Raw genomic sequence first — 23,069 nt, forward strand, 5'->3', positions numbered from 1 at the left:
TCTATTTTAGCAATAAATGTAGGGGTTTTTTGTTTTTGTTTGTTTGTTTTTTTTTAAACAAATTGGATTTTTTTTTTCTTTTCAAATTAGGATGGAAGAAACACAGAAGTCAACCGTTAAATACAAACATTTATATCCAAACTCGGAAACTTGAAAAACCGATTGTATTCGTGTTCAGTATAAAATGTGACTGTACAGGTGCAGCAAAGGAAACTGGAAGTCTTGCCTGTATGACAGACGCTAAAATGGACCAACGTTACACCATGTTGACCCGCTGACAACGACTGTTTACAACTTACTTACAACAACAAATTTGAAACTAAACATGTTAACTTATCAGGACAGCACGTCTTTAAAACAACAAGCATAACACGTGTTCATCTTTTCTGGCTCCTGAAGTGATAGTGAAGTAAACGCTTCTGTTTTAACGTCAAGTAAAGGTTCATTACTGTTGGCGTTTCTGTCATGTCCTCCTCCGTGAGCCACGTCTAATACTGTCGCTGTAACGGCTGCTGGCATCAGCGTGGGCGTCGCCATGGTGACGACGTGTCCCCTTCAGGACTGGTGAGCGATCTGGGTGATTTTCTGCAGCATCTCCTCCGACTGCAGCTGCTCCAGGGTCAGCAGGGACAGACCCAGCTGGTCCTCCTGAAGGAGGAAGGGAGGAGGATCACAGACTGACTGGGAACTCGAATCATCCTGTTCACTGAGCAGCTCTTTAGATTAAATAGAGAAGAGTTGGGAAGCTGCTACACGCTGAAAACGGACCTTTTATTCTCTTTGTAAGAGCAAAACAGGAGATCTCAGAGGGGAAGTTCAAAATGAGTCAATATTTTTGGCCTTGAGCCTGTCGAGCGAACAGTTGAGCGTACATGGGAGGTGTGAGTCGTACCTGTCTGAAGGGCTGGGCCATCTGCCGCAGGAAGTGCTTGGAGAGCTGGATGGCCTCGTCCACCGTGAGGTTCAGGCTGCCGTCGTTGATGTGCTCCTGAATCCAGCGAGGAAGCTTCCCACGTTTGTCTGCTCGGGCGTAACGCTGTGGACAGGACAAACCGTCAGCGCGTACCGACTGGTTAAAAGCTAAACTCGGGAGCCGGTTGTAACAGAAACCAGCAGCGGAGACAAAGACACACTGTGGCTGGATCAAAGCACAAAAACACAACACACACCTTGTCAGCAAAAATCATGAGTCCGTAGTCCGTCTTTCCTCTGATGGCTCTGCCCACACACTGCGCCGCGTGACGCATGGCATCAAATGTCAGGAAGTCATTCTCTCGGATCTGAAAGTGGTCCCGCAGGTACTCCAGACGAGCCTGAAACGGGGACAGTCAGACAGTTTTTGTCTTGAACAAACCGCTTCAAGTTTGTTCTTTTATCAGCCTCCACCAAATGAGCTGAGAAAAGTTGATGCACGTTTCCAAGCTTTTTGGTCTCCTCACCAAACCACAAACACACCGCAGTTGTGGAGGAAGTACTAAAATCCTTTAGCTCAAGTAAAAGTACTAATACCACACTGTAAAAACACTGTGTTACAAACCAAAGTCCTGCACTGAAAGCACAGCGTCAGTTCTGACCTTAAGGATGCGGCTCTGCGTGTAAACATAAGGAACTCCAAACATGATGACTGCTCGGCCAAAGTGGTGCACTGCAGAGAAGACGCGACATGATTATTAGTTAGTGCGCCGAAAGACACTCGAACGCACCCGACTTGGGGAGAAATGTTTGCTAAATCTTTGATGCTGTATAGAACCAAACCAGCTTTTACTCTTGTCCTTCAGTCCTTCTGTTTTTCTTACTGGATCCACGTTTTCTCACCCAGAAAGTTTTGGTATGAATGCACACTATGGATGCCCACCTAACACACAGTAGATGTCTTAATAGAAAGTGTCTCTGAGATTTTGTCTTCGGCACTTACCAAAGTCTATCCCCTCGGACACTTTTCCCCGGGCCACCGACAGCAGGATGGCTCCTCTGCCGTTCTCACATGCCTGAGGAGCAGAGACAGACGAAGAAAAGGTCCGAGGTCAAACCTCTGGAGGACAGGAAGATAAACTGTGACCGTGAAGTCTGTTTGTATTCCTTCCCAGCAACGCTGATGCCAAATGAAATAATCAGTGTCATCTGGTCGTCGTCGTTATTATTATCGTCATTATAAAGTAAGATGTTGGGCGTCTCTCTGACCTCCTGGTATTTCTCCAGGGCCATGCTCGTCTCTGCAGCATCCTGAGTCTCAATGAAGATCAGTTTGTTTCTCTGGATGTTCTCCAGGATTCCCTGCAAACAAACAAAAAAACAAACAACAATTTATTTCCAGATCAACTTTGTAAAGCCCAAACCATTAAATAATTGACAGAATTATTCCAGTTCTTTGAACCTGGAGCCTTCATTGGTCCCTCTGAACAAACAAACAAAAAGAAATTTCAAATATCATATCTGTGCACTGCATGTATCTGACTGTGTACATCAGGTTTTTCAGGGCAAAAAATATTACACTACTCATGTGGAGGGTTAAAAAACTCATGTATCAAATATGATAAAAACATTTTAATCATTAATCATCATCAGTACGGGACAGGATAACCCGGGAGCCAGTTTGGAAGGACCACACACTGACCTGTTCATACCAGGACGCCACGATGTTCTCCATGTAGACGTAGCTGGTGAAAAACGCAACGATGCCATCAGGAACGATCGCCGACATCTCCAGGAGCAGGTTGCCATAGTTTCGAATCACAGCTGGAAACAACAAGATGAATGCTTGATTAATAATTATACAAAGAATAAACAACAAAGAATAACATGGTTTTTATGTATATGTGATGTAAATAAAGAGGGAGACATTTAAACTAACCAAAGTCTTCTCTGGTCTCAAACTTTGAGCTCAGGGCCACCTGATCGTTTCCCCTGCCAACAATCTGTGGAGAAAGAAAAACACAAAAATACTCACATGTTCCTGTAATTCATTAATATTATTTACTTATATATGTAATTCATACGTGTGACGGTTAAGAGTTTTGCATTGAGGATCTGGTGACAAAATCTGTCAGTTTCAGGTTTTGGAAAGTTTTGTAATTTCTCCTACAAACCACCAGAGGCGCCACAGTTAGTGTGTTTTTGAATGTGTGTGTGCGTTACACACCAGAGGACAGAGGCAGGTACGTGCCAGCGTCATGGTGAAGGATGCCATGGTAACCGGGCGGAAGTCGAGGATTCTGGGATAGATGTCCAGCGGAGAGAGAGTCTAAATGACAGAAGATCAGTCGACTTCAGAACAAAACTGACTTGTGAAGTTTGTATTTAACAGAAAGACACACACAGTTGGGTTTTTCCAAAACCAGCTGCTGCTGGTTTGACTGGGATCAGAAGGGATCCATTACAACGGGGCTCCCAGCTCGTGTCAGGAGAGAAACTGAACCTCAAACTACCGATGATTCAGTTAGAAGCTACAAAAGCACTGAGAGCTGAACACATAGCGACTTTTAAAAACGTCTCTCTCTGGTCTCTGGCACCACTTTGGCTCTTCAACTGGTAATGGAGACACAAATCAGGACACGAGTGCCAATGGAAAAGCTCCGAGCGTTGAGTGACTTACCCCCGAGGTGATGACGACTGACTGAAACCTCTGAAAGACGGGTTTGATGGCTATGGACGGGTCCATACAGCTGAGAGAGGAACAAACACACCAAGCAAAGATCAGAACCGTCACACAGTCTTAGTCCTGCATCCTCTCACATCTCTGACCTGCTGTAGCCAACAAGGAAGAGCTTCAATCTTCACATCTAACAAGTCTCCCACACCTGAAGTGCAGCACGGGGTTGGCGATGGTTGGAGTTCTGTCCTCAAAGGGCTCGATGATGATGGTGAAACCTTCAGACAGAAAGAGAACAAACCCTAATGAAGTTCAAATACGGCCGCGACGGGAGCTTTCGCCTCCTGTTTCAAGAGCGGAAGACGGAGAAAACATCGACATGACAAAACATCCGACTCCTGCCACACATCTTACTGCAGCCAAAGAGCCGCATTTGTCAGCCGTGTCTGGTTTCAGCAGGGGTTCGGTACCTTGGCTGTAGGTGCTGACCAGCGTAGCAAAGCTAGAGATGAGAGTAACAGCAGAGAAGTCCGCGATGTCGGCAATCTCCAGAGTCCGTAGCAAAGACTGTAAGCGTTCTGCACAAAACCTGGAGACGCACAGAGGGACGGACGAAAAGGTTAGGGATGGAAAATGTGTCCAAACAAAAGGCTCTGAAGACAAGAATCAGGAGCTTATTGAGCGATCGTGGAAACAACAGAAGTGTAATGATTTCCCAAGACGGTAAATCAAAGGTGAGCAACAGAGTGACAAAGTGCATTTAAGAGGTGAGTGATTGTGCAAGAAAGATAATAAAGAGGATGAATGAGGAGGGGGCGGAGTGAAGGGGGAGCTGTGAAGGAAACGAGGGAACGACCGCGAGGAAGGAGACTAAATGACTGAGCTTCTGTGAGACTGAGTGAGGACATGTTTGTGTGGACACTTCATACAGGAAAGTAGACTATAAAAAGGGTTGAGACCTTGAGACTGAAGCTCACGCTGACCTGAGAGGCTTGCGGTCAATGCAGACTTTGTCGAAGATGTCTTTGAGGAACTGCGGCGTGCTCTCCTGCACGACGTGCTGGACCCTCAGACGGGACTTCAGATACTCCAGGAAGCGTCTCAAGAAACCCACAAAGTGCTCAGCTGTGCGAATAGTGCCGGGCACTGCCTCTGAGAGAGAGAAGGCAACTCAGTTGTGTGTTTTTGGCTTTCCGTTCTAAACCCTCAGTTTAATGAACATAACATGAGTTCAGCGCTGATGTCCGTACCTTGAAGAATTTCATCTGGTAACACGGGATTTGAGAGGTAGACGTCTGTTTCTCTGGCAATGTTGGCTTCCTTCAGCCCCTCCACCAATCGCCTGTACTCCTCCTTCAGTTTAGCAGCATCCGTCTCCTTTATCCTATGAGACAGCAGGGACGGCGGAGCAGAGGAGACAACAGGAACCTTAAATACCGACTTTACAAACAGGACACCAACAAACGCAGGCACACGTAACAGGTTTTTCAAAACATAACGTCGCTGTGAGCGCAGGTGGAATAAAAAGATGTGACAGCTGACTGGAACAGACATCACAGCAGAGACGGCTGAGAGGCGAAGACGCCGTGTGTCTGGTTTCATCTCAGACGAGGACGCAGTGAAGCTGAGGTGCCGCGTGCTGCTCTTACTTCTGTATGGTCTTCTGAAGCGTGTCCACGTTGCTCTGGCAGCGGTCGAGCGTTCGTCTGGTGATGTTCACGCTCATGGAGTCGATGCAAACATTGTCTGCAGAGGGAAAAAAGAGGTGTGGGAGGAAAAGATAAGAAGAGAAGCATGAAAACCATCTCGCAGATGGTGGGCAGATAAATCCAAAAATCAGAATTACAAAAGTACTTTCAGGAGTTTGTAACAGGTTCATAAGAAATCCATTTAATTACACCAAATCTCACTCCTCACCGATATTATGAGCCTCGTCGAACACCACTACAGACTTCTTGGCCAGCTCTTTGGACACCTGGTCAGCTATCTTGGGGTCCAGCAGGTAATGGTAGCTGTACACTACGATGTTAGCATGCAGGATCTGAGAGGACATTTTATTCAGATTAGTTAAGAGCAGAAGCCAAACGTTCCTCTTGATGAGAAACGATTCTCATAAGCAGCACAGGTTTTCAACCAATGAAAGAATTAATAGATTGATATGTTTTTGCTTTAAACTTAACCAGCTATGAAAATCCATCCCGCAGTGACTCACACCAGGCCACATGAATCGTGTGTGTGTGTGTGTGTGTGTGTGTGTGTGTGTGTGTGAACGTACCGAGTAGCGAGCCAGGTAGTACGGACACCAGCCTTTCCTCCTGCCAAAGTCTTTCAGGTCGTCGAGGTTGTAGATGCCAGCAGGAAGAGGAACTTGTCGGCCGACCGCATCGAACTCCTGCAGACAAAAACAAGAACAGCGGACGAAGTTCAAGGAAACGAGAGCTGCAGACACAAGCACGTTACTGAAGCTGACAACAAAACAGGCAAAGTAATTCAACTGTTGACAGCAAAGTGGATTAAACAGGATATGTAACTAAAGTCTTTGTTGGTATTTGATAAACACTAATAAATAAAATGATTTGCACAGCGGTGAGTAAAACTTGACTTTACGCAGGAAGATCTCTGACCCACCTGCCGACCAGAGAGAGATAAACGTTTTGAGAACTTAAATCATCTTGTCTACATTCTTCAACATTTACTTATTTCTGTTTTATATAATTATAGATTGAATATGTTTAGGCTTTGGTTGTTAGTTTCTTTCTAACTCGAATGCACAAACTTTAGCCTGAAAACCTTTTGCTCTGAGGTGGATGAACGCAGGTGGCCTCCTACCTCATAGAAGCGACACACAGGCAGGTTGGGGTTGCTGTGGCGTTGTGCACGAATGTACGAGGCCGTCAGACTGTGGCACTTCCCATCAACCTCCTTACCGAAGCGCAGGGAGCTCACCTGGACAGAAGCGGACGATCCTGGTTACAATCACTTTTAGACAAGCTCTGTAGCTGACAGACAGTCTAATAGCTTTAAACGCTAGTGTGTTCATGCGCATGTTGGACGCGACATCCTGATTTGTCCTGGACGGCGGCTCTTCGTACCTCCGGGTGGATGCAGAGGTTTTTCCTGGAGGAAAGAGCCAGAGCCAGGAAGTTGTTGCCTTCTCCAGTCTGCTTGGAATAATAGTCCATCAACTTCCTCAGCTCCTCCACAACCTGAACAGACAGCAGAATGAATATGAACAAATAAACAATATGATTTTTATCTTCTTAATGGGTTTTTTGTTTCACTGTGTGGTTTTAACATTAAAAAAGTCTGAGCCAGAAGGAGAGCCAAACAGGATTAGATGACACATGTAACGAGTCCCAGGCAACAAAATGCGGTTGTTGTTGTTACTGCTGGGACTGAACCTCCACGTCGTATGAATTACACTTTTTATTCATTTTTGCGGTGTGATCTTGTTTGACACCGACTCACCTTCTCGATCTCGGGGACTGTTCTGGAGCAGTAAATTAGTTTGGTCACTTCCAAAGGAAAAGCCTGAGAGAGAGAGAGAGAAAACCTGACATATTAATGTGCTCCTGTGAAGCCACGGTGGACCACAGCTCAGACATCACCTGACTGAACTCACCTTTTGGTAGGCAACAATGAGAGACAGCAGAGAGATCGTCTTCCCTGTTCCTGACGGCATCTCCAGGACTCCATGACCCTGAACATGACAACATCAAGTCATGTTATGATGCAGCAGGAAAACAAAACTGACAGTAAGTTAAAGTAGAGCAACAGCTAACAACAACTTTCATTATCAAATAATTAGCAACCATTATTTTCAATTGTTACAATTGTCAAAGAATATGAAAAATGCTCAGCAGTGTCCAGAGTTCAAACAGCCCAAACCCTGAAAACTCTTCTTTAACTGTCATATATAACAAACCAGCAAATGACTGAACCTGAAATAATAACTTTAATTAAAAAGGTAAATCGACTGTCAAAATAGTTGGCAACTAATTTTGTTATGATCGACTAACCGACTCATCGTTGCTTCTCTAAATTCCCTCTTAGCTTGAGTTTAATCAGCTGCAGACAAACTGGTGATAAGTGAATTTTTAGTACAAAATTCCCTTCTCTGCTCTGCTGGAGTAATAAGAGAACACTAAAGTTTGAACTTGACACTTAAACGTCGGAACTTTATATATTAGTATTGTTTCAAGCCGGACAGAGAAAGGGGTTGCACATATCCCTTACTCACAATGAATCAGACAAAACATTGCTTATTTCCCCTCTGTCAGACCGTAACTACGACATGTGTTCAGACAGCATCTGTGCCGTCATGTACTTGACATCATTCCCTGTCCCACTGTCTGGGCATCCCGTGCCAACACCGCCCACCTTTGCATCCAGGGTCCGCTTCAGCTCCAGCATGTAGGAGTACTGCTCAGGATAAATGTAGTCATACGGAAAATACACCAGCAGGCCATCGATGTTAAGCCTGGAATAAAACAGCACTGAGTTCACACATGCTGCGGGTTCACAGCAGACCGCTCACCTGTTTATATCACAACGACGCTAGCTTCACATGGCAGCTACAAAGTGAACTTGTGTCTGAAGTTAAGCTAATGCAGACATCGGTTCTCCAACTCAAGGCAGATTACACGAGCACACAGGTGGACAGGTGTCTTTTAAAGGACAAGCTGAATAAAGTGCAGCTGTCAGTGCCAGGCTTACTGTTACATCAGTTAACTGTCAGCTAACATAAGTAACATTATTGTTTAAAACAATCATGCTAGCACTAACGAACCATACTGTCCGCGTTGTTGTTTTTCTTCTTCTCTGTGTTAAAAGACACACTCACTTCATGTTGTTAAACGTGTAGCAGCCGCTCCTCTTCTTTGTCAGTAACTTTCGCTATTTTAAAACAGTCATTAATAACTTTGGAATCAGTAAACACAACACACGCACTGGAACGTTGCACAACTTGAGGCGGATGTTGCTTCTTCTTCTGGTATGTTTTTATGTAGTTAGTTCCGCGCATGCGCATTTCCGCCTTCCGGAGAGTGACACATAAACTATTTAAATTAAACATGTATTTGGTAAAGTGTATGGTAGCAGAGCTTTTAAATTAGTTTTTGGTTGATACGGATCTTCTTCTATCATAATATCCCAAAATGATCGATTCACGGCGCGTATATTTACACCTTCTCTAATGTTGAAGACTTTATTTTGAACAATGTACCGGAAGTCTTTGTATCTCTCTGCCTGCCACGGCTGTATTGACGTTATTTTGACAATTACAGCTCCGTTCACAGTTAGGTTGCAGTTTCTGCTTGCTGCCGCTACGGGGCGTGATATTGCATACGTCCCACTGACGCCCATCACTTGGTCAAACGTTATCAGCCTTGCCGCTTTAGAAACAGCAGTTGTGCAAAGCGTATTTAGAAACACTGCCCTCCAGTGGTCGCAACATGGAACTGCAACATTACACATCAAGTTAATAAAAAACAGCGTCATTTCTGATACTTCCGGTGAATTATTTTCAATTATAAAGTGACGGTACTGAAAATACTAGAAACCTCACCTACCGGTACTTGATAATTCTGTTCGACCGACATGATACTATCACGATCGTTACTGTCACTGTATTTCACTGTAAAAGATTCAAGTGAAGCGTTAGTATGCTATCACCTCGGCGACTTACCAATTTTAACAATTTTAATGTGTTGCAGTTTCACACTATGGCCACCGGAGGGCACTAAATCCTAGTACAAATCTAACGGCGCAGTCACACCGAAATTCCAAAGGTGATCATCGGTGATGAAGCGTTTCACTGCACTCTAGTGGTCACAGTCAGGAACTGCAGGACCTTAGAATAATCAGGGTCATTACATGTATATTAACCATTTCAGGTGAAGTCAAAATGCAAGGACAGATTTTAGCAATTAGAAATAACATAAAACTGATCATCTTTATTAATGTACATATTAATTAGACAGAATAAAGCCTCGTACCATGTTGTGCACACCAATAAACAGGCTGCTGTGTACTAAATCTACCTGTGAACTGAATGTGAATGAATCATGTGCTGTGTAACATTTTTTGTAATTGCATTTAGAAATAATTTATATTGTGCCCACATGTTTCATATCATTGCAAAAATTTGTATTTGATCACAATACCACAAGCTAACTGACATACATCAGTGGGACTCCAGAGAACAAATGAGTCAGTTTTCTTTTATTGGAATGTTTTATTCTTACATTTATATATACAGCATAAATGACATGTGAATAATAGGCTGCTGTGATAATGCAGACAGTGAACGCTGGGGAGGCCAACAAGGAGCCACAGCGTGGAAGAAGAGTGCTTAAGAAGACCAGGATCTGAAATTTATCTAGGAAGCAGCACATCCCTTACAATGAAAGCATTTCATCCGTCAAACTACAACAACAAGCTTCCTCAGTCTCCATCTGATCGGCAGAAAGACATCTGAGGGCGGGTAGAGACCATTTTAGCTTACATCTGTTGCAGAAGGACAGTAAAATCAGAAGTTCTTCACATTTCATCTGGCACTGAAGCTCTACAGTGATGACCTTAATATTCAATCTTCTGAAACATTTTAGAACAGAAATTGACATTTCAGGCAGCCACGAACGACTCAGGACAGAAAACGTCCTTTTTGTTGTTCAGCTTAGCATGACTGAAACATACATCCAAAGTCGTAAGGAATTACTTTTCAGTGTCTGTGGTTTCCGTGATGGAAAAAGGAGTCCTGCTGCTCCTGAATTTTGTGCACAGCTGCTGATTTCTCACGTTTTCTCCGGGTCGGCCAACAGACGGGTTTTATCTGACTCAATCTGTTAACCATTAACAAGCAGAAAATTCCGATCAAGAAACAGCACAGAGCGTGTGGGCAGCGGCAGGTGTTTTGTCCAGAGAACAGAGGAAGGTGCTGCGACAGGTGAGTGAACAAGGTGAGTGCTGCTCTCCTCCTGTTAGCTCACGGCTGGAGTCTCTCTGAGTGCGAGGTTCAGGCTCCTGTGAGGACCAGCCTGTCGCCTTGGCTGTTGACATGTCGGGGCAGCACCGACTCAACACCTGACAACCACGTCCACGTGCCTCTCGTCTCTCTTAAATCTTTGAAACACAACCGTCAAGGCTTCTCCACCCTTCGTTCCTCCGTCCCTTGTCCTTCTTTAGTGTCTTTACAAAGTTTTTAAGGATTTATTGAACCATGTATAAAAAGATATCAGTCCATCTCTTTCATCTTTCTTCAGAGTTCACAGCGGTTGTCCTCAGTCTTGTAGCGGTCCATGATACTCAGGACATCCTCCAGGATGGACGGGCCCAGGTCCAGGTCTAACCCGGCCATAGAGTCTGACCGCGGCATGCCGGACGAGGCTGTGAGACCGGCCGGCTGGAAGGTGGCACAGGGCGACTCGCTGCGTTCACTCCTCAGGTCCTCGTTGCTCAGCCCGGCATCAGAGTCCAGGCTCAGCCCCCGACGAACGTCCAGGGGCCCGCAGGTTTCTGACATGGAGTCCTCAGAGGACACCTCTGAGAAGGAGCCGGAGGAGGGGACGAGCTTGCGGATGGTGGGGGAGAGCGAGATGTCCCGGCAGGGCTCCGACGCCAAGCGGCCCACCACGCCGTTCTCAAAGAGCGGCAGAGTCGGGTGCTGCTGGCTGTGGTTCTCTCTGCGACTGCAGCCGTTGGCCTGTTTGTGATTTGTCTCCGTGGGCTGGTAGTGGTGGTGGACGTGGTTTTGCTGTGAAGGCAGAGAAGGAGGGGAGGGGTCGTCCAGGTGCAGGCGTGGGGGTTTGGGTGGGGCCTGTTCGTGGGCGATGAACACAGGCATGGAGAGGGTGGTCTTCAGCAGGCCGGCGGAGGAGTGCTGGTAGTGGTAACCGTTGTAGGCGTAGTTGTGCGAGTCCTGCTTCACGGTGCATCCGTCGTCCAGGCGTCGCTCCACGCTGTGCGAGCGTCCGTTCTGCGTCCGACTCAGGGACGGCAGCATGTTCATCTTACCCTGGAGGAAACCCACGTCTCCGAACATGTCGCCCTCGCCTTCGGGGCCCACATGGGCGCTGTGGCGCACGTCACCCAGCGGCGGGCTGATCATATCACCTGAGAGGACATCACGAAGCTTCAGCTTCTTTCCCTTCTTGGGAGTTGTAGTTTTTAAGTACATTGGCGTCTTTGCTGGCATTTTGCTTCTGACAGGTCGACGACAGGTGAGTCAGTCTCTTCGGACAGAAATCCGCGTGCTGCTCTTTAGCTGAAGAATTTCTAAAACCGGGCAGCAGTCGAGTTTCCCGACAGGAGAAATGAAGCCGAGTGTAAAGAGTGTCGACAGCTCACAGAGCAAACAAGAGAAGCTCTTTCCTCTCCAAACTGAGCGATCCAAGCTGTGCTGCTTCTCCAAGCGAGTATTTAGGTCGGTCAGTGTAGCGATAGCAACCCCCGGGGTTGTGGCTCACGCAGACATGTGACCGTGGGGGTGGGGGGTGGGGGGGGAGGAAGGCCTCGACCTCAGCTCAGCTCCCTCTGGCTTTCTCTCACACACAGAAGAGCCATGTCCAACGCTGGGTCCTTTCCTCTTCCAAACGGAGACAGAGGAGGATGAAGGGATGAAGAATTTGATCTCTCCGACGGCCTCGCTGTCTGCTGTCCGCTCGCTCTTCCGCGATCCTCAGAAACTTCGGGGATATGACATCAAGAAGCCGGAGGCCTGTGAGGAGAAACCAGAGAGAAAACCGAGTCAGATAGAGACGACGAGAGAAGGGAGGAAAAGCGGGGGAGACAGATGAAGGGGAAGGGAGGAGCTGGGGGGAGAGAGGAATGAAGGCGGCAGGAGATTTACAACCTTCTTTTCAGCGAGCCAGAGGACATATGATGGAAAACACTCCAAGAATCCTGAGTGTTTGCTAAGAGGGGTCCGCCTGCCCCGAGTGATGTGAAAATGTGTGACTTGAGGTCTTGTGGTTGCTGCGGCTGCTCTCACGGTGAGTCAGCCGGTGAATCAGAAGGGAAAATTGGTCACGCATTCCCCGAGACCCCTCAGCTCAGGCAGTGCAAACACAAATTACTGCAGGGAAATTGCTGGTTTGAGAAGCGTTTGGCCTCCGCAGCTCGACCCGAGCGGCGGCCTGTTATCACCAAAGAATCTTAAAGCGTCTTTCTGTCCTGACACAAACACTGTGAATTATGGGACGAGGGCTCTGCGACCCTGTGAACCCATCGGCATCCTAAACGCTCCTCTGGTATCCAAAAGCACATAACGAAGAAGCAGAGCTTTGAACGCAGCACGAAAACATGGCTGTGTCGATGTTCATCTCATCGGGCCTCGCAGGCTCTCAGTGTTTCTGTCAGGGACAACGTGGATCCCGACAGTCCGAAACTGACCATTTTCAACAAATAAAAACTTGTTAAAGGGACAGTTCACCACACAATCTAAACTGCACGTTTCCTCTTTGCGGTAGTGCTGTTCATCCATGCATGTCCACCGTATATCTGTGTATCTGGCAGCTTCCCTCACCACCTCACCCAAAGGGATGAACTGGAACGGAGATTGTGAGCCAGGCCTTTTGGTCCAACATCAGTGTGTGACCTCACAAATGCTCTACTGCATGAATGGGCACAAATTCCCACAGAAACACTCCAACATGTTGTGGAAAGCCTTCACAGAAGAGTGGAAGCTGTTAGAGCTGCAGAGCTGAATGTGATGTCACTAAAGTCCCTGTTGGTGTAAGGGTCAGGTGTCCCAATACTTTTGTCCATATAGTTTATATATTGAGATCTGTTCACGTTTACTGAGCGCCGGCTGTAATCGGCTCATGCACTGACACACAGCTGATCAGACCCGAACTGTCCCGGATGAAGAGTTTGACAGTTTCTCGTCAGTTCACACGTTAGCTGGTCAACAAATAAAAAACTCATCCTATGCATCAGTGAATTTTTAAACATTTATGAACGGATATCAGTGATCGAAAGCTAACGACCATCTCCATGGCTTCGGCCTCGATCAGCTCACAGCTCTACAGCTAACCGGTTACTGTAACTGCCAGACAAATGTCGTTCAGTGCAGGACTGGAGTCGGTGTATTTAGTTAGTTTTCCCCTCGACGGCCTGAGGTTACGACAGAGAAGGTGGGTTTTAAGCAAAGGGTCAGAGAGGTCAAAGGACTGAGGAACATCTCACAGAACTGTGCTTCAGTTGTCCTCACTGTGACTTTTATCACTCTGAGACGCCCATCAGTGTCTCCATCGGCCCGTCAGAGTCTCAAACAGCTCAGTCTAATCTTAACACACACAGAAGGACAGCAACAGTGCAGCAAAAACATGGAACAAATGGGTCAAACTCTGGTCTGATGAGGACGAGTCTGCTCCATTAAAGCCCACGCGGACTGCAACGCAAAGTCCTGCTGAACCGCTGAGGAGCCGGTTTCCGTGGCAACCTGCTCTTCAGCTGTTCCTTTAAAGGAACAGTTCATGTAAATAAGGAAAACGAAATCATCAACATCTGTGTGCGTTGGAACCTGCGGGACAACAAAAGCTACACCCTCATCGACCGTCTCCCAACCGCAAAGCTACTGAGGTGATTACAAACTATAATCTGATAACTTTGTCTGGAAAGTTTGGTTAAATTAATCTGTTCCTGTTTAATCTGTACCTCTGTGTGCAGATTTCTTCAGTATTGTTTATTTGTTCACTTTAACTCCTGGCGCTGGCATAAACATCTGTTTGCTGCTCCAGACAAGCCACTACTTCAGAGCAGCTAAATAAAGACGACAACATATACGTGTTAAAATATTCCACGTTTTCCACATTTTCAGCTCAGTCCGAATGAGATGCTGTCCTGTGATGTCATCAGTTCAATCCCTCGCTCACACAAAACTGGACTGAAATCAGTTTCAGGAACTTACAATTACTTTTGGTTCACTTAAGTGCCCACAGTTTTACATTTATAGCTTAAAAGAGATAACGTAAGCGTTGATCAAAACCAGATTTTCACATCCCAAAAGTGTTAAGTTTGTGGGCACCATCAAGTTTATAATAAGAGTAAAGTAAGTACAGCATTTGACATATTAAATATTGCAATTTATGTAGCTATTATTCTGTATAAAAAAGCAATTAAAGTGAAACTCCAACATGTTACTTAGTGCGACTGTTATGATTACGATTTTCTCTTCTTAACTAAGTAAAACTAGAAATACTACAGTGTATAAATATTCTGTTACAAGTCAAAATGCATTCCAATACTGACGTCAGTAAAGGCACCAAAGTATTAGCATCAAAATACACCAAAAAGTGAAAGTACTCATTATGATCATGTACACTGGGCCCAGAATGACCCACTTCAGAATGACATTTGATTAAACAGATATTGATATATTAATGAGTTCGTCATCACTTTAATGATCTGGTAAAAGATTCCTGTTGAATCACTAAAAATAAATTCAGTTTGGGTGATGATTTATATTCTGCATTAATCGTTTCAAGCTGCAAAGCAAACTAAGTGGTCACGTTTCACCTGTAGTGTAGCAAAAGGTGCATCATTTTCCTCTAAGATTTATCATCATGACGTGGACTTAAGTAAGGCACAAGTACCCGTAAAGTGTACTTAAGCACAGTACTTGAGTAAATGTACTTGGTGACAGCCCACCACTCACTCTGGAAGCTGGACCCTGATGCGTTTACTGGAAGCTGGAATTTGGGTCGCTGCTGATGCAATCAGGCACAGAGGAGGCTGATCTCACATCTGTTTGTGCTCTCAGGCTCCATTTGCTGCGTGTCTCCGGGCGGACAGACAGTCAGTGAGCCACCCGTGAGTCCTGTCATCTCCTGAGCGCACGGCGGCTCCGCGCCCGTCTTTGTTATCCACGATGTTGCGTCACGCGTAATTGCGCACAGCAGGCGACTGTTGACAAAAAGCCTTTTGCTTGTCTGCTAATCCGTTTGTTTTTGACCATAAAAGTAAAGCTCATTTCGCCTGTCCTCTAGTTGATATGGCTGTTTACCACAGTGAGGTTTCACTCGTGTACACACTCCGTCTGTGAGTGAAGAGTCGTGTGTAAATAAATTTGAGCCACATTAACTCAGACTGGGTGCTGGTAACCACCGGTGAAACTCTGACTAAGTCCTTATTTATATGATGAGGCAATGCATGCTCACTGTGCCAGTTGGACGTGTGACTCATGCTGTTCTTGAGAACAGGTTTTGGGTCATATTTCTTTTTCTCTTCACCAGAATCTTAACCACTGACAAAAACTGATCAGCGGCCGAGCTGAAGCCCCGCTGGAGCGCAGACTGGAGATAAAAGACGCTGAGTCCAAGAAGTCTGGTTGACTCCCTCTTCCTCCGTGTGTGTGTGTGTGTGAGTGTGAGTGTGAGTGTGTGTGTTATGTAACTGAGCCTCTGAGCTCATCCTGAAGGCGCTGGCAGGTCGACTGATCGGTACCAGTAGATCAGTCACAGATACAGCACAGATACAGATAAACCCCTCACGACCCCCTCTGATCCCATAGCAAACCTCAGTTTCTCGTGTTGCTGAAGGGGGGCGGGGGGGGCTGGCGCCCACGAGCTCCTGTTTTTGTCATCTGCAGGCAATAGCAGCAGGCCTAATTACAAAGTCTACCTGATGCGTTTTTCTTTTTTATTTTTTTAATAAAGTACCGATTGTGATCTGTCCTCCCTTTGCGGTGAATGCGCCAGCGGAAGAGCCACGCAGGACGCGCCACATCTGACTGCTCCTGTAACACTTAATCTGCTTAGAAACTAGATCACCGCAACCTCAGCTGGGTGAGATCGTCCATTATGCCCTAAACTCTGCGGGGTGACAATGACGACTGACGGCTTAACAAACAAACCTTCTCGTGCTGACGCTGAAGTCTGGTGTTTCCAGAAGGGACACTCGAAAAGACATCGCGTTCACGTCAGCCCGCGCGGAGCTCCAACAGCTGATAACATTTTAGGGTTTCAAAACATTAGATCGTAATGTGTCTAAAACCACTAAGTGGATTTAAAAACGTTTACTTCTGCCCACTTCTCTCCATCCACAGCACAAACTGCGCACGTTGAAAGCAAAGGGACGCAGCTTATTATGTTGACAAATAAAATGTTTCTCGGCTTTTTGTTTCTCACACAATAGAAAACAGAAGGTCTATTCAACAGGTAGGCAGCGGCCACCGACAGACCAACAATCACATTTTAAACATTTTGAAAAAAGTACCACAAAAGAATCGCAAACAATCATGTGATTTGTGGGGGATATTTACCTACAACACGAAGCGTCGCTCCCTCAGGTAAATCGCTGTAAAATCCACCGACCTGAGCCGCAGGGTCCGTAAACCTCTTACCACCTGGGTTATTACTGTCTCTGGAGCGCTCTGGATGGAGAAAGTAAAGGCGGGGATCGGCTTCACAGCAAAGGAGGAGCGCCGTCCAGTCATCCCGAATGAACAGGAATAACATCCGGCTGCGAGTTTCAAATTAAAAGCATCATCCGTGAACACGTGCTGTAAGGTTTTGTGAGTGCGGGTCCGGTTCAAAGCCCGGGAGGAACCATCTATTGGTGAAGACAGTTTTTTCTACGCCACTTCTATAAAACACGTGCTATCCTTTGTTGAAAAGCGAAATGGTTGTATATTAGGACAAGTCAGAAAAAGTAGCACACTGGAAATCAAACTTTAGGTTCGCTGCTCTGGAGCTTAACATAGCAGGCTGTCTAACGTACAACGCACCAAGCTGAGCGTATGGGTTTTAAATGAAAATTAGATCACATGCGCCTCTGTAGCCAAAAGTAAACGTGTGCGTGTAAAAGTCTTTACTTCCGGTGTCGCTTTGGTCGTCGCTAGCTAACTTGACACACCAGAGCCCAGAATAAATGAGCGATTAAACAGGTCTTTAACAGCCCTTTGATAATTAAACCATCAGAACTACTCTGATAATGAGGGTTAGCAGGGATAAGACAATGTTTATTGATCAAATTCCTCTTGAAAGTGAAGTGAAACTTCAAGAAAACTCATACTGTTAATGTGTGCCACCACCTCATTGATCAACAGGTGTGAAGTCGGAAAACGTCAAAGGATGAGAAATAGTGTCAGATTACTCTAGATTAATTGTTTATTTTCATCACTGTTAAAGCTACAATAAACTGCTACTATGACCTTTTCATCTGCTCCACAGGTGAAACTGATAAGTCATGGTTTTGTGAGCACCTGTCGACCTCACACAGCCAGAGAGAGAGCTGTCTTACAGGTGATCTCTTGCTGTGATAGACGGCGTGGGGGCTCCGTTCTGTCACTTCATGATGACTGAATTAAAAAACAGAAGCAAATATCACCAGGCTTTGTTTATCGTTCATACAGACAACCATTAGTTTGAAAATTAACTTTATCTCAAGTTTTGTCCAGTTAATGTTAGCCAGCTGCTAACCTGTTTGCCGAGTGTTTTTATTTTGAAATATGTCTCAGGTTGTTTCCTTTATATGTGTCTGTTTTCAGATTCAGACAGCAGGTTTTGTTGCTGTGGTGAAACATATTTTAATGGTTCAGTTATTCTGAGCTAACAGCAACAAATGTTAGCTGTTAGCCACAGTTTACAGCTGTCATTTGTTGCCGTCTTTGTTGGCGTTAGCTCTGACTGTTAGCTTAGTTAGCAGGTAGATTAAACACAGATACAACAGCCTGTTTATTCGTAATGTCTCCATGTTTGTGGGTAGGCCCACAGCAGATGCTGAACTAACAAATTAATCAGTGCACGCTTTTATTCAGTTGCCTGCTGTATAATTGTCAGCTCCAGCAGCAGTATCTCGGTCAATCAAATATAACGTTAGGCTTCTTTTCTCCGCAGAGTAATAAAGTGTCTGATTTATGAGGAACAATTAGCCATTTAAATGGGCCTTCAAATTTTTACTGCTGGCCCAGTGGAGACTCGCTGCAGCATAAAGTTTGGAGCCATATTCTGGTGGCCCCAGCTGAGCGTAATTACCGCGAGGTAATGAGGATTCAACAAATGGAGAATGCAGACGTTGGCCGTTCCTTGGTCAGACTGCAGACACCATCTTGTTTACAGCTCCTGTGGGATGCCTGCAAGGCAAATTAAACCCATTCCCTCTACACTCATCCACTGGTGTGTGCTTTGTCTGCAAAGAAAGACGGGCGTCTTTTCCACTGATCAGCATCACACAGTAAGGCTGCACACAAGCAGAGCGACCTCCAAACAACACGCCATGTTGCTTTCAGGGTTTAGGGTTTCACACTGAGGACTTCTGGCACTTCACCTCCTTCGTCATTGTCAGGCAACACGTTCATATGTCCATGTCGGTTCAACTCAGTGCACATGAAAGTTGAACCTTAAACCAAGACAAACATAAAGATACCACACACTCTTTATCTCTCTCACCCACCGTATCTCACTAAGTGTTTGAAGATGACTGGAATGTGTAAACTAGATAAGTCATGAATTACCCTGAGTCTGTAAAAGATGTGGTTATATCATACAACAGGGATGTGCACACACACACACGCACACACACAAAGATATGACATCACCTAAGTAAATCAAGATGTAATCAGTGTAGAATGGGGTGGGTCCACATGGATCCATGAATGGTCTTTCTAACACACAAACGCACACACACACACTCCACTCGGGCCTCATGGCGTGGCTCCAGCCACCCCAGGTGAAGCCCCATGCTAAGACCCCCGGAGATACTGGTATTTCTCCAGCCCAGAGAGGCAAAGTGGGGGGTGGAAGTTTGTGTCTGAGTGATTTCTCAACACCAAGCAAGACCTGAGGACCAACACGCACTCTTTCAAGGTTATTATGTGAGCACAGAGCAGAAAATGAAAGGCGGAGGAAATAAAGGAAGGATCATAGGAAGAAGGAAGGAGATTATATTTGTTTACTCTTGGTAACATGGCACCATCTCGGTCCTGTAAACTGAGCCTGGCACACAGGACTGCAGCCAGGACCGGGCTGTCCTCTCGCATTGTGAGTCATTATGCAACAGGCTCACTCAGCCAGGTGGAATTAATTTGTCCCTGTGAGACATGCACTCAGAGGTTTCACAATAAAACAGTCGAGATTAAGCAAAAGTCCCGTTGTTGAATCACTTCCAGTATCCTGACCTGCTTCTTAAAACGTGCTTACAAACTCAGTCAACTCCTTAAATTTACCCTCACATAGTGTTGGTCAGTGCATACACGTTTCACAGTACAACACCACATCTTATGTGTGAATATTCCATATATGCTTCTCCCAACACTTCACGAGGTGTTTATGTATTCTGCCACAGTTCAAATATTTGGATGTGGACCGCAAAATAACAACAAAGTTAATGAGGAAGGACCAAAAGATGTCTCTGTGTCAGGGTTTACGATGATTGATGATTGTCCACCCACAGCTCATTTTGTTGAAATTGTTGTCTTGTTATCCCTTGTGTCACTATGTCTTTCTTTATTTGGATTAGCGTCCTAAACTACTTCAAGATAAACCTTAAAGTCATTGTCTAAATAAATCTGACTCGAAAAACACCGTAAATTGCTTTGGCCTCAACAGTCCCGACCCACATGCACCAAACATCCAGCCCGAGGCGGTTCCTGGTGAGCCTGGGGTTTCTATTTTTGAGCGGTGAAAGTCATGAGCGACGTACAACCGAGACACCAAGTGACCTCACAGCCAGGAATTCTGGGAATCTGTGAGTAAATGAGCCTTCATGTGTTTCCATTTAGTTTGCTGTGATTGAAGCAAACTGCGGAGCCTCGGGGGCGACAGGCCGGAGAGAGGGGGAAAAAAAGGCAAGGAAAATGCAGAAAACAAGAAAAGTAAAGAAAAGGAGAGGAGGAAAACAGTTTTCAACAAGCTTTTGGCGTGTGTTTACAGCCTGCATTTGGGCCCAGAGATACACGGCGAGCATCTAGACTCATGAAAACAAAGAGGCCCTCTGATCAGAGAGGTGACCTTGAGGAAGTAAAGTGGTTTCCAGCTGCTTTCCTGCATTAGACGAACACTGTAACCTGACTCATTCAGAAACACGGCACCACCCGTCTGTTCACTTCTGACTGACAGTAATCCCTGTCTCCAATTGTTGAATGAAAACTGAACTTCCTTATAAGGTACAAGTTTTACTTTGTCTGTTTTACAGCTTAAATGGCCACAGCTCACAGAGGGCTATGCCTACACTCATAGAATCTGGGGTTACGATATGTGACCAAAGTTTTGGCAAGAAGTTACACTGGGTTAAAATGTGCAGACTTTTGTCACCTGGCCAAAGTCACTGCATGACAATATTCCTGGCTTGGTTTGTAAACATTTTAGTAAACTTTTTTTTTATCTTGAGGTATCAGAGTAACTCAGTACCTCAACAGAAAAATGCTTTTTAAAAATATTGTTTGGTGACATGGTTAAAATTAATCATCTCAGTTCTCTCAGCCTTCAGTGTTGATCTATGAGGGAAAACTAAAGTGGCTGATGTGCTACTGAGCCTCGTCACAGGCCGAGACTGTAATTGCAGTGTAGCTCTTTTTTTCCAGCAGCGTTTTTTTCACAGAGTGATTGAGGCGGTTGGAAAGCAAAACAATGAATGATGTAAGAGGACCGAGGGCGAAATAACACAGGAGACCGTAAATGTGTCATTGCAGCCTCGATATACTGAGCTATTAACCAAAACACTTCACAGAGAAACACACGAGCTAACAGGATCACCTCTCTGGCTGCACACTGCTGTTACATAAATCATAACAGAGGAGCGAGGACACGTTAAGTAATGCTTGCACACAAAGATATTGACACACACTTCCTCACACACACACACACACAGAGCGATGCACAATATCAACATGTTTAACCCATCCCCTCGCCCTCCCTCCTCATCCACCCCATCCAGGCCTGATCCTCCCGCCCTTCTCTGGCCTCCTTCCGTTCCCACAATCATCTCCTCCCCTCCTCTCCTCTCCTCTCCTCTGGCCTCCACATGTTTCTCTCTCTCCTCTCCCCTCTCTCCCTCTTTCCTCCCCCCCTCTCTGTCAAGGCTCGGGGGTCATCCGGAGGGTCAGCGCCGCTGCCCTCCTGGAACAAACACACCGAAATAGACAAAGGCAGAGAAAGAGAGGAAGGGATGGTCACCTCTTTACTTATCGCAGCGCCTGAATCAAGCAGGGACACAGTGTGTATATGTGTGTACAACTCTTTTTCTTCCTTTTAATCTTTAGAGTAGATTACATTTTTGAAAAGTGAGGACATTTTGTCCACCCTTGACTTTTGCACACGGTTAAAGCAATAGCTTGACATTCTGTGAGCTTTCCTGCAGAGAGTTACACGAGAAGATTTATACCACTCTCATGTCTGGTAAATATAAAGCTACTGTTAACAGTGTGCTAATTTAGCTTAGCATAAAGATTAGAAACAGGGGAAACTGTTAGCCTGGCTCTTAACTAAATCCTCCCATTAGCACCTTAAAGCTTATTTATTAAAGCAACAATGTGCAGCTATTTTACCTTGAAGTACAGCTTCAAAATCATTCTGATGGTAAACTGACCTGGAGGGAGACTAACAGGCTCTCACGGCTCCATAGCTTTAATTAATTAACTTGCACAAGCAAGCATACTATACCTTTTAGCCAGTCACAAGCCAGGGATGACTTCAGTCATGATTGATCCTAATTCAGCATTGCTGCTTATCTTTAGCAAATCAAAATATGAAGTATTTCCTTTCTATGGATTTAAAAGTTTTAACAAAAAACGGATCAGGGACGACTGACATCTGACTGGTTTATGTTTCATTTCAATAAACACATACATGTTAACCATGAGCTTTAAAGGTGCTGGTAGGTGGAGATTGTTTCTGCCAGAAAGAGCCAGACTAGCTGTTTCTCTCTGCTTCCAGTCTTTGTGCTAAGCTAAGCTAGTAGCTGCTGTAGCTTCATATTTATCATATGAACATGAGTATGGCGTCAATTATCTCATCTAACATTTCAAAAGAAAGCAAACAAGTATGTTTCCCTTGTCGCTTAAGACTTGGTTCAAGAGTTTAGGTCAGCTCGTGTCAGGGTTGGGGTCTATAGGGAGTGTAGTGCAGTTTACAGTACAAACATACTGTATATGTTTATGCATGTGACTGACAGACTGAATGGACCTGGGAACCTTAATGCCTCAGCTGCAAGGCAAACAAACATCCGACTCATGCCTTGTTGTTTCTGGACAACCTCCAGTAGGGCTAAGGTGCATTTGTTTGTGTGTGTGTGTGTGTGTGTGTGTGTGTGTGTGTGTGTGTGTGTGTGTGTGTAAAAGTGAAAAGTTATTAGGCAACAGTGGGAAACTTGGCAAATGGAAGACTCTCACCAGTGGTTATCTCAGTAAACTGAAGAGTGGGCTGTACTTGGCTTGTGTGTGTGTGTGTGTAAGATTGACACCGAGAACAGGAAGTGTGTATATCCATTCTTAAAAAACACCCAAGAGAGGTGACTCCAAAATCTAGTGCCAAAGTTTACTTCA

At 45.4% G+C, this 23,069-nt stretch overlaps 2 protein-coding genes across 2 annotated transcripts; both read right to left on the reverse strand.

Annotated features, from left to right (window-relative positions):
* Window positions 1-109: 109 nt before the first annotated feature.
* On the reverse strand, window positions 110-8,598 carry ercc2 (excision repair cross-complementation group 2). Its single transcript, XM_046389938.1, has 23 exons — window positions 8,433-8,598; window positions 7,970-8,069; window positions 7,212-7,289; window positions 7,058-7,120; window positions 6,682-6,795; window positions 6,419-6,535; window positions 5,865-5,981; window positions 5,507-5,630; window positions 5,239-5,335; window positions 4,840-4,973; window positions 4,573-4,741; window positions 4,060-4,178; window positions 3,798-3,867; window positions 3,593-3,662; window positions 3,140-3,241; window positions 2,852-2,915; window positions 2,615-2,736; window positions 2,182-2,274; window positions 1,916-1,988; window positions 1,575-1,645; window positions 1,170-1,313; window positions 893-1,036; window positions 110-648 (listed from the first exon to the last, which is right to left on the reverse strand). Exons 1-23 carry the CDS (start codon window positions 8,435-8,437, stop codon window positions 556-558), a joined length of 2,283 nt encoding a protein of 760 aa, XP_046245894.1. The 5' UTR covers window positions 8,438-8,598; the 3' UTR covers window positions 110-555.
* Window positions 8,599-9,804: 1,206 nt separating this feature from the next.
* zgc:154093 (uncharacterized protein LOC777623 homolog) lies at window positions 9,805-17,277 on the reverse strand. The gene is made up of 2 exons (XM_046389950.1): window positions 16,851-17,277; window positions 9,805-12,305 (listed from the first exon to the last, which is right to left on the reverse strand). The coding sequence occupies exon 2, from the start codon at window positions 11,781-11,783 to the stop codon at window positions 10,848-10,850; it is 936 nt and encodes a 311-aa protein (XP_046245906.1). The 5' UTR covers window positions 11,784-12,305; window positions 16,851-17,277; the 3' UTR covers window positions 9,805-10,847.
* Window positions 17,278-23,069: the final 5,792 nt, after the last annotated feature.

This window comes from Scatophagus argus, chromosome 5 (assembly GCF_020382885.2).
Source record: "Scatophagus argus isolate fScaArg1 chromosome 5, fScaArg1.pri, whole genome shotgun sequence".
Lineage (NCBI taxonomy): Eukaryota > Metazoa > Chordata > Actinopteri > Scatophagidae > Scatophagus > Scatophagus argus.